At 34.2% G+C, this 12,125-nt stretch overlaps 2 protein-coding genes across 5 annotated transcripts in view; one reads left to right on the plus strand and one right to left on the minus strand.

Moving 5' to 3' along the window:
- Positions 1–1,393, plus strand: part of C5H4orf17 (chromosome 5 C4orf17 homolog) — a 260,042-nt gene extending 258,649 nt beyond the window's left edge. The window contains 1 exon segment of the mRNA XM_057502468.1: positions 1–1,393. Within this exon segment, the coding sequence (XP_057358451.1) occupies positions 1–118 (118 nt within the window). The 3' untranslated portion in view covers positions 119–1,393.
- Positions 1,394–2,774: 1,381 nt separating this feature from the next.
- The window catches only part of TRMT10A (tRNA methyltransferase 10A), a 30,997-nt gene continuing 21,646 nt past the window's right edge, over positions 2,775–12,125 (minus strand). For all 4 annotated transcript variants that reach the window (XM_036914052.2, XM_036914054.2, XM_036914053.2 and 1 more), the window contains exons 7-8: positions 9,790–9,895; positions 2,775–8,567 (exon numbers count right to left, since the gene is read on the minus strand). In XM_036914052.2, the coding sequence (XP_036769947.1) occupies positions 8,299–8,567; positions 9,790–9,895 (375 nt within the window). In that variant the 3' untranslated portion in view covers positions 2,775–8,298. The remainder of the gene's footprint in view (positions 8,568–9,789; positions 9,896–12,125) is intronic.

Genomic DNA, 12,125 nt, shown 5'->3' on the forward strand with positions numbered 1-12,125 from the left:
GTCTTCTCCCACACCTAAAACTCACGCGAGCATATCAACAAAACCAATGTCAGCAAGAAGTCTTCAACAAGGATACGATCTCTCTCCCCAAAGAGCACTTTATCCTTTAACATACTAAAGGTAGACATTCTAGACTGGGCTAATTCTTTCATAAACATACTTGGGTACAACTTAAACTATTTTTAAAAAAATATTTTGGTATTTAGGAATCATCTCCTCTATATGGTGACACATGTAAATCACAAAGCACCTGTATATAATGGTACTAAATAAAAATTAATGGAAACAATATTTTTATTTGTAATTTTTATGCCACGTGTAATAGAAATACATTTATTTATTTACTACATTTCCAGTCTTACACTATTGTCTAGGTAGATAAGTATACAGCCCTCATACTAGAAAAACAAACCAGAGTAAAAAACAGGCAGTTACAATTCAACACCTGCCCCAAAGTCTGATAGAGAAAATAACAAAACAGAATTTTTACATCTCAGCTAATTTTTGCAATCTACAGTTTCAGTGTTGTTGGATTATGGAAAAATGCTCACCTCCTGCCAAAAAAAAAGATATGAGAATTATCCCCAATTTAATTCAGTTAGATGGTTTTTTCCATTTTATTATCACTTTAAAAACCCCTAGATCTTGGATGTAGTGCTATGTTTTACAATATTCCTATTTTTTATTTCATTGATCTCTCCTTTCACTTTTTTAATTTTTTTATTTTGATATCATTAATGTACAATTACTTGAACAAAATTATGGTTACTAGACTCCCCCCATTATCAAGTTCCCTCCACATACCCCATTACAGTCATTGTCCATCAGTGTAGTAAGATGCTATAGAATCACTACTTGTCTTCTCTGTATATACTGGCTTTCCCATGTCCCCACCCCCTACATTATGTGTGTTAATCGTAATGCCCCATTTTCCCCCTTATTCCTCCCTTCCCACCCACCCTCCCCAGTCTCTTTCCCTTTGGTAACTGTTAGTCCATTCTTGGGTTCTGTGAGTCTGCTTCTGTTTTGTTCCTTCAGTTTTTTGTTGTTATACTCCACAGATAAGTGAAATCATCGGATACTTGTCTGTCTCTGCCCAGCTGATTTCACTGAACATAATACCCTCTAGCTCCATCCATGTTGTTGCAAATGGTAGGATTTGTTTTCTTCTTATGGCTGAATAATATTCCATTGTGTATATGTACCACCTCTTCTTTATCCATTTATCTACTGATGGACAGTTAGGTTGCTTCCATTTCTTGGCTATTGTAAATAGTGCTGCAATAAACATAGGAGTGCATATGTCTTTTTCAAACTGGGCTGCTGCATTCTTAAGGTAAATTCCTAGGAGTGGAATTCCTGGGACAAATGGTAGTTCTATTTTGAGTTTTTTGAGGAACCTCCATACTGTTTTTCACAATGGTTGAACTAGTTTACATTCATTCCCACCAGCAGTGTAGGAGGGTTCCCCTTTCTCCACATCCTCGTCATCATTTGTTGTTGTCTGTCTTTTGGGTGTTGGTCTTTTCACTCTTTTATTTCTTTGTTTCTTTAGGTTTGTTCTTGTTCTAATGTCTTGAGTTGGATGTTATTAATATAGTTATAGTCTGTCATTCTCATTCATCAGCATGAGTTTTTAAGGTGGGATTTATACTTGGAATGCAATGATGGCTTAATATACAAAAATCAATATAATATACCACATTAACAAATGAAGAACAAAAAATCACATCATCATCTCAATCAATGCATAAAAAGCATCTGACAAAATTCAGCATCTTTTCATGATAAAAATACTCAACAAACAAGGAATAAAAAGAAACTGCCTCAACATAATAACAGCCATATATGAAAAGCCCATAGCTAACATTGTATCCAATGGGGGAAAGACTGAAAAGTTTTCCACTAAAATTAGGAACAAGGCAAGGATGCCCACTCTCAATGCTTCTATTCCACATATTACTGATGCTCTAGCTAGAGCTACTGAACAAGAAAAAAATCAAAAGGCATACAAATTGGAAAAGACAAAGGGGGAAGAAGATAATTAAAGTGATCTCTCTTTGCAGATGACATGATACTACATGTAAAAAAACCCTAAAGATTCCACAAAAAATCCTGTTAAAACTAATAAGGTAATTCAGTAAAGTTGATGACACAAAAACACTCAAAGATTAGTGGCATCCTGTGCACTAACAATGATCAATTCAAAAAGGAAATTAAGAAAAAAAATCCCATTATAGCATCAAAAATGATGAAATACTTAGGAATAAAGTAACCAAGGAGGTGTGAAAGACTTGTCACTGAAAATTACAAAATATCTGTGAAAGATACAAAATAAATAAAACCATGGAAAGACATCTCATAACACTCATGAACTGAAAGACAGTATTGTTAAAATGTCCATGCTACACAGAGATCTACAAATTCAATGTAATTCCTATCAAAATCCTAGTGACATTTATTGCAGAAATAGAAATAAATAGAAAATTCATAAGGAATTTCAAATGACCCTGAATAGCCAAAAAAATTTTGAAAAAGAAAAATTTGGAAGCCTCACATTCTAATTTCAAAACATGCTTCAAAGCAACAGTAATTAAGATAGTGTAGTACTGGCATATAGATCAATGGAACAGAATAGAGACCCCAGAAATAAGCCCTTGCATACATATATGGCCAAATTACTTTCAACATGTGTAAGGACAGTCTTGTTCAACAAATGGTAATGGGCCAACTGGATTCTACATGCTGAAAGAATACATTTACCTTACACCATACACAAAATTAACTTTTTAATTGAAGTATCAATATACAATCGTATATTGGTTTCAAGTATACAACACAGTGGTTCAACCATTACTCCTATTATTAAATCCTCACCCCCACTAGTGTGGTTACTATGTACCCGCATAGGAAGATGTTACAGAATCACTGGCTATATTCTCTATGTACTACCATCCCCATGACTAACTTGTATTATGATTGAGAATTTTTGTGTCCTTTTATCCCCCTCACCCTTCTTATCCAACTACCCCAACCCCTCCCCCATAGTAACCACCAGTCACTTCTCAGTGTCTATGAGTCTACTGCTATTTTGTTCCTTCTGTTTTTGGTTTGTTTTTATATTCCACAAATAAGTGAAATCACATGGTATTTGTTTTTCTCCACTTGGCTTATTTCACTTAGACTAATGCCTTCTAGATCCATCCATATTGTTGCAAATGGATGGCTTTTTTATGGCTGAATAATATTCCATTGTGTATATGTACCACATCTTCTTTATCCATTCATCAATTGATGGACACCTAGATTGCTTCCATAACTGGGCTATTGTAAATAATGTGATGATAAACATAGGGGTGCATATATCTTTTTGAATCAGGGATTTTGTTTTCTTCAGGTAAATTACTAGAAGTATAACTACTGGTTTGTATGGTATTTCTATTTTTAGTTTACACAAAATTAACTTTAAACTTGACTTAAGACCTAAAACTATAAAAGAAGAAATAGGGGAAAAAATTCAGGACACTGAATTGATAGTGATTTCTTGGATATGCCACCAAACACACAAGCAACAAAATGTTGGTGGGAATGTAAAGTGTTACAGACATTACAGAAAACAGTTCCTCAAAAAGTTGAAAATAGAATCAACATATGATCCAGCAAACCCACTTCTGGGTATTTATCAAAATGATTAAAAGCAGGATCTCAAAGAGATATTTGCACACTAGTGTTCATTGAAGCATTCATTATTCGAAATAGCCAAGAGGTGAAAGCAATCTGAATTCCCATCAACAGATAACTGGATAAAGAAAATGTGATATATACATATAATAGAATATTATTCAGCCTTAAAAAGGAGATTGTTATATGCTACAAATGGAGGAACTTTGAGGACATTATGCTAAGTAAGCCAGTCACAAAAGGACAAATACTAAATGATTCTACCATATGAAGTACCTAAATTAGTCAAAATCATAGAAATGGAAAGTAGAAAATTGGTGACCAAGGGCTAGTGGGATTGGGGAGAAGGAATTAGTGTTTAATGGATATAGAGTTTCAGTGTTGCATGATGAATAAGTTACAGACCTGTCGCACAACAATGTGAATATACTTAACTGAACTGTACACTTAAAAATGGTTAAGATGGTAAATTTAATGCTGTTTTTGACCATAAAAAATAATGGGAAAGCACAGAAGACTTGAACAACACAGTTAACAAGCTTCATAATCAGTATTACCTCATTTTTAGTTCTCTACAAAGTCTGTGTAATACTATTTGCTTTTGGTTGTTTCACAGATATGCTTCACAGACAACATTTAGTCCTAGATTTTAAAATACTAAATCAATTTATTTAGAGTTACAAGATTCTTTGGGTTTTTTTTTTTTGAGTTATTGGTAATTTCTTTTTTCACAAAACTTCATACAAACTTTTAAGTGCAAGGATATGAAGTATTTTATAATACCCATTTGTTTCCAATTTAATACTCCACTATTCATTTCTATGTGCCTTCTTTCTTAAAAATTTTTAATTTTGCCACGTTAATCTATTTGGTCTTTTCAAGGAATGGATTTTTCCCTTCAGCCTCTTTCTGTATGTCTAATTATTGCTTATATCTTTATTTCCCTCCTTCACTTTGAGTTTTTTTTTTTAACTTGTTAAATTAAACACATAGCTCAATAATGCCAGTCTTCCTTCTTTTTCTAACTTAAGCAATTTAGGCTGTAAATTTTCCTTTAAATGTTGCTTTAGTAGTCTAAAAGTTTTAAAGGTTTCATTAAATTTACTTCTATTTTCTGATTTTCATTGGTTTCTTCTGTGACCCAAAAGTTGTTTAGAAGCTATTTTTGAAATTCCCAAACATGATGTTTTTCAAACTTGTTATATTTTTTAATGATTTATATAACTTAATTGCATTTTGGTCAGATGTGATCTATAAAAAGGACCAATCCTTTGATTTTCTTGATAGCTCTGGGGCTTAGCATATGGTCACCTTTATAAATGCTTTCAACCTGCAGAATTTGATATATGTCAATTATACCTACCTTATTATAGCATTTACATCTCCCGTTTTTTGTCCACTTATCATGGGTGGGAAGGATGAATTAAACTCTTCTTATACTAATGCATGTTTTACATTTTCATGTAATTCTTAAAGTTTTTTCTCAAAGAATTTGAATACTATGCTACTTGGTGCATAGATCTGTGTAGATCTTCGCACTAGGGACATTCTTGAGCATTACAACATGCCCTTCTTTTCATTAATTGCAGTGATGAACTGTACCCAATGTTAAAATTATGACTTCTGTATCTATTAATAGTCCAATATGCTTTTCACTATTCTTTTATTTTCAATACTGCGAATAATTTTATTTAAATACAGCATATATTTAGGTTTGGGGTTTTTAAAAAAATCCAATTTGAGTCATTTTAGACTATATTTGTTGATAGGACAAAGAGGTTTTATGTAGTCATATTTTATCTTAGCATTGTTTTATTGCTTTTTGAAATGTTTCACTAAATGATCTGATTTCCATATTTTGTTTAATAAGTATTCATTCTGGTAAATTAGGAAGTTTGCCCTTAAAAAATCTTATCTAAACCTCAGGAAGCAGAGTCTGAAACAAAGGCATATATATTATTACTTTTTAGGGAGACAGTGTCAAAAAGGAAGAGTGAGAAACAAGGGAAATGGGGCAAAAAATAAATGTCAATATGAGAAAGTATCAAGTTAGCCTCTGCTTGGTTTCAAACCAATTGATTGCTCAACCCTTAGAGATAGGATAAATGGGATAACATTCCCATTTTTACCAATGAGATACTGAGACTTACAGAAGTTAGTAAGTTGTCCAAAGTCATCCACTAGCAAATGACATTGCTGAAACTGAAGCCTGTTCTTTCCACTAACTGTATTATCACTTGATTGTGCCACTGGTTCTCTCCTTCACGTTTAAGTGCCTACTGTATGTGTCTGGCAAGGAGCTAGGAAAACAAAGATAAACACTTCCATAATAATTGAGATCAAAGTTTAATAAGCATTATAGGCCATTGTGGTCATTATTCTAATCCCTGCCATCTTTTTTTTTTTTTTATGATTGTTTTTAAGTTTTAAATAATAAAGTGTCTCAATAAACCAAAACAATGTTGAGAAAAGAATATATTAAAACAAGAAAAAAATTACTATTATTAAAAAAATTTTTTAATACCTCAGAAATTAGTTGTTTCTAATTGTAATCTTCACCCTCTTGACGTACAGGTTCTATATCTTGTCATCGACAGCCTAAATAAGACTTGCAGTGGATAGAGTTGTGTCCACCAAAAAGATATGTTCAGGTTCTAATATCTGGTACTTGTGGCTGTGACCTTATTTAGAAATAGGGTCTTTGTAGATGTAATTAAAGTACTGGATTAGGGCTAACCCTAACCCAATGACTGAAATCCTTAGAAGAAGAGGGACATAGGAACAGGCATGGCAGACAGACGGTAGAGGCCATGTGACACAAAGCAGAGGCTGGAGTGATGCAGCTGCAAGCCAAGAAACATCAGGATTGCTGGCAACCACCAAAAGTTAGGACAAGGCTAGGAAAGACTCCTCCATATAGCCTTCAAAGGGAGCTTGCTCTTAACACCATCTTGGTGCTGGATTTTTAGCCTTCAGAACTGTAAGAGAATAAATTTCTGTTGTTTTAAGCCACCCAGTTTGTAGTGATTTGTTATGGCAGACCTAGGAAACTGATAAAGGGCTTCTGTAATTAGTGAAAATTAAACTAAATAGTGCCTATAATGATTTTCTCCACCTTTCTCCATATGGAACAATTTAAGTAAAGGGCACAATATTTCATGCTACTAAACCATACTTAGGAAAAAACTGAACCTTTGAAAACTACAACTTAAGATATCATAAGCTTTCTTCTTCCAGAATTGTAGGGGATTTTCTTTATTTACATACCTTTATTCACATACCTTACTTTAAATCGATCACAGAATAAAGCAATAAAAAAAGACAGCGACATTAGTACTAAGTCCAGTGACCTTTCTATCAAATGTGTATATAATTTGAGATGCCAGGGAGTAAAAACAGCAACTTAATTTATCTAAACTCAGTGAAGGCTTCTGAAATCTTAACTTGAGCTATGGCAAAGAACAACCACTTGGAACCTAACTGATCTACATTTACTGTTGGAAGCTAAAACATCTCGTTAGGCCCCTCTTCTCTCACTAATATCCTCAAACAAATGTTTAGTTATGTGTATTTGTACTTTATGAAATTCAAACTCCTTAGCATTCAATATAACCTTCACATAAATGCTACTGATGTATGCCAATTTCATCCTATTATTAATAACTGAGATTCATATATGTGGACAAACTATACAATTATATGCATATTTTCATACATGTTTATATTATTTAGAAACATACATTTATATTAGCTTGAATATTATTATATGATAGTAGACAGATAAATATATATAGTTAGTTCCATTCACTTTAAAAATCAACAGACATTTTACTTAAGTATATATGGAAGGAAAGGACAACTGCTAAAAGCTGCTTCTTTTTAAATTTAGGTAAAGACAAAACAGATCCCTCAATAGCCTTTTAAAATAATCTAGCCTGAAAAATTAAATTTTTAATTGAAATAATGTACCACCATAATTGGAATTAAGACATATATATTAAAAAGATGGTTAACTCTTCAGTGGTTGCTTTAGAACCACATGAAAGCATCACAAAGGAGAACGGAAACAGGCTCCATAGTCCAAAAAAAACAAATTGTTGAGCTTATTAATCTGATGCTTCTTCCAAAAAATCACTATATTCCTTTGAAAAAACTAAATTGAATATAAAAGCTGCAAACAGAAGGTTACCTCTCATACAGAACATTTTGGTAGACTTAAAGACTTGTGATTATCTGCCTCCACAAAAAAGAAGTACACAATGTGTCAGAAAGACATATAAAAGGTGATATAAATACTAAAACTGAAATGTCAGAAGGTACATCCTGAAGAATACAATCCAGAAAATAAAAGAGAATGAAGGTTTACCAATGAAGGAATATTCTCAAGAAACTCTTATTTGAGGCTTAGAAAACTCTTTTTAAAATTACACATTTAAATATCATGCAAACCAAAAATGCTTTCGTATATGGCTTATTTATCACTTAGCTCTAAAAGAAGCTTTAAAAACAACAGAAATAAGAAAATGAAATTTTCTTCCAATTCAGAGAGTCTATGAAGCAGCTCATTTTCTACCGAACTTTTCCTTAAATTAAAAAAGAAAACAAAACCAGATGACATTAGTATGGTACAGCATTCACTGTAGACTCAGTGCTATTTTCTATATCCTGCTTTTCTTCTTCATGTGGTGAATCTAGCTCATTTCTGCTATCTTCCTCGTCACTGGAATCACTGTCCAAAATACCTTCAACTCTGGCATAAGTCTTGTCATTCAAAGAACTTTCACAGGTTTTGTCTGTGGGAACAGCTCCTTTCCGCTGAGGTAATATAGTGAAAAATGCTTCTTGCCAGTCTCTTGTTTCCAGGTATTCCAGAATAATCTCAAACACTGCAACAAAGACAAACTCCATACATTTCTTAGCTAAGGCTCATCACTATGTTGCATACTGTGTTTTAAAACACATTGCTTTTGTGTGAAAGTGTGCTCATGCATCCTAATAACTACTTGGTTCTTACTACCTCCTTCTCCTGTTGGCTCTTAGAGCCAACATGCCCCAAGGCTCTCAAGCCTGTTACCTCTTTTCCAGCTTTCCCTCAATTCAGTTTGTAAGCACTCAAGAGGTTTACGATTATCCTTTGTCAATTGAAATCAACAGAGCACCTTTTTCATTTCTTTCCTATTCTTACCCTTTTCTTACCCTTCTTTATTCTTTGTGTGCTAACATAAAACTAGAAAAAGAAAGGTTAACATTAATCTACTTTTTTTTCTATCTTTCCTAAAAGAGCTACTCACTCTGGGAAGCATCTTGCCTGCTTTTTATTTTTTTTAATATTAGAGGTAAAGAATATTAATATTGTCTCCAAAGTACTCTCACTTTCATACATTGCTGAAGGGTTAATTTGGATTACTTTATGGAAAAGTAATTTCACCTATCAAAGGTCTTAGAACAAGTTAATTTCGTGAAATTAGTATGTTCATTCCTATAGCTCCCTAGAGCCTGCTATAGAGAAGGTGTTTAGCACATAAAAGGAGCCCAATAAATAGTTGTGTATTAATAGAAATTTCTACTGAACATTTTTTAAAAAGCAAAACCTGAGGCGAAGAGTTAGGTCCAAGAATGTCTATTATAATAGTAAAAAGAAAAAAAATCAACAGGAGAATGGTTACATTATTGTATATTCAGATGTTGGACTACCCCATAGCCATTAACAATGATTCAATGACATGGAAAAATATAAATGTGGGGGAAAGCTCCCCCAATTTAGAACATTTCATTTTATACAATAGAGTAAGAATCCAATTATATAATAAATAGTATTATATATGCATAGGAAACCAACTGGAAATTGGTTATAGGAAGGAAATACCAAAAAGTTAATACCAAGTATCTCTGGGTAGTAAAATTACAGCTTATTTTTATTCATACTTTTCTATGTTTCCAAAGCTTTCTAAAATATGCATGTATTATTTTTATATTCAATTTTTAGATTAATTTTATAATTTTGTCTCCAGCAAGATATATATTTTCTATTTGTCCAAAATGTAAATGTAATGTTATTTTCACAATGCTCACTCAGGAATATCTTCAGTTGATCCCCTTATAGCTTACCGTGATTAACTGCCAAAACTCTTCTACTATTCATCTTCACAAAATTTCCAAGGGGGAGCTGTGCGTGATCAATTCCATGATCTGATGCTTGTTTATATGTGAGTCCCTAAAACAAAGACACTATAACTTGGACTAGAACATCAAATTATTTTAACTTAAAGTCTATGACAGAATAATTTTTAGAAAAGACTTTAGTTCATGAACAGACAGTTCTCCAAAAAAGAAATACAGATGGCCAACAGACACATGAAAAGATGCTCCACATCGCTAATTATCAGAGAAATGCAAATTAAAACTACAATGAGGTATCACCTCACACCAGTAAGGATGGCTGCCATCCAAAAGACAAACAACAACAAATGTTGGCGAGGCTGTGGAGAAAGGGGAACCCTCCTACACTGCTGGTGGGAATGTAAGTTAGTTCAACCATTGTGGAAAGCAGTATGGAGGTACATCAAAATGCTCAAAACAGACTTACCATTTGACCCAGGAATTGCACTCCTAGGAATTTACCCTAAGAATGCAGCAATCAAGTTTGAGAAAGACAGATGCACCCCTATGTTTATTGCAGCACTATTTACAATAGCCAAGAATTGGAAGCAACCTAAATGTCCATCAATAGATGAATGGATAAAGAAGATGTGGTACATATACACAATGGAATACTACTCAGCTATAAGAAAAGGGCAAATCCAATCATTTGCAGCAACATGGATGGAGCTGGAGGGTATTATGCTCAGTGAAACAAGCCAAGCGGAGAAAGAGAAATACCAAATGATTTCACTTATCTGTGGAATATAAGAACAAAGGAAAAACTGAAGGAACAAAACAGCAGCAGAATCACAGAACTCAAGAATGGACTAACAGGTACCAAAGGGAAAGGGACTGGGGAGGATGGGTGGGTAGGGAGGGATAAGGGGGGGAGAAGTAGGGGGGTATTAAGATTAACATGCATGGGGGGGTAGGAGAAAAGGGAGGGCTGTACAACACAGAGAAGGCAAGTAGTGATTCTACAACATTTTGCTATGCTGATGGACAGTGACTGTAAAGGGGTTTATAGGGGAGACCTGGTATAGGGGAGAGCCTAGTAAACATAATATTCGTCATGTAAGTGTAGATTAGTGATAGCAAAAAAAAAAAAAAAAAAGGGCAGTTCCTGTGTGGTAACCTCCAACGAGTTCTACACAAGGGTATAAAGGGCATATAAAAGTGTAGGCAAAGGGTCTGTTTGTGTTTATACAGAGGATCAAAGCCTAATTGGGCTACCCCGAAAATGAACTAAGATACGATATGAAAAAGAACTTCCAACATCTGCACCCTCTGGAAGACTCATGCCAGAAGATGATCATCAAAAAACCCCAACAAAGATCCACGCACTGCTACAGCTGTAGATGCACTCATCCCACCAGTTCCTGGACCTGCCATGGGAATGAGGAAGGAGATATCTAAGCTGGCCTGTGCATACAGTAAAACAACAAAATTGGACTGGATCTATACTGTTGGAACTCAACCAAGAATTTGGAGAAGTGCAAATTGTAGCGCTCCAAAGTCTTACAACTACAAACTATTTATTGTTAAAAGAACATATGGCATGTGAACAGTCCCCAGGAATGGGTTGTTTTAATTTGTCTGATTTCTCTCAGACTGTTCAAGTTCAGTTGGACAATATCCACCATATCATAGATAAGTTTTCACAAATGCCTAAGGTGCCTAACTGGTTTTCTTGGTTTCACTGCAGATGGCTGGTAATTACAGATATGCTTTGGTTATGTAACTATACTCCTATTATGTTAATGTGTGTGTGCAATTTAAGTAGTAGCTTAAAACCTATACATGCTGAAGTTACTCTACAAGAAGATATATCAAAGAAATAATCAATCTTCCCATGTTTTCTTCCTCCTGCTACTTCTATAGCTTTTCTTCTTCCTTCCTAATTACAACCCTTAAATAGAATTCGTGCCTCATATCAAAATTACCAAGTATCATAATTCTTCCAAGTGGTAAAGATACCTCAAGACAAATGCTGGGCATAGAAGCCACAGGGCATAAATATGCAAAGAACTAAAAAGCTAACTTTTTCAAACAATAAGGCTTCTCTCTCACTTACCAACTTCACATTTCCCTGTATGGCCTCGGAAGATGACTGGTTAGCCAGAGACGGGTAAGATTCCTCAAGGGAGGAACAACCTAAGACAGGCACAGTCGCAGGAGGGCCATCAGGTGAGAAATTGGGGATCAACAGAGGTGAGGCTTAGAACCTCACCCCCCCGTTCTGAGAGAAATCTTCTGCATACGTGGATGTTTTATTGCCCTGGTCTAGCTTGGATTAACACATA

This window comes from Manis pentadactyla, chromosome 5 (genome assembly GCF_030020395.1).
Source record: "Manis pentadactyla isolate mManPen7 chromosome 5, mManPen7.hap1, whole genome shotgun sequence".
Classification (NCBI taxonomy): Eukaryota; Metazoa; Chordata; class Mammalia; order Pholidota; family Manidae; genus Manis; species Manis pentadactyla.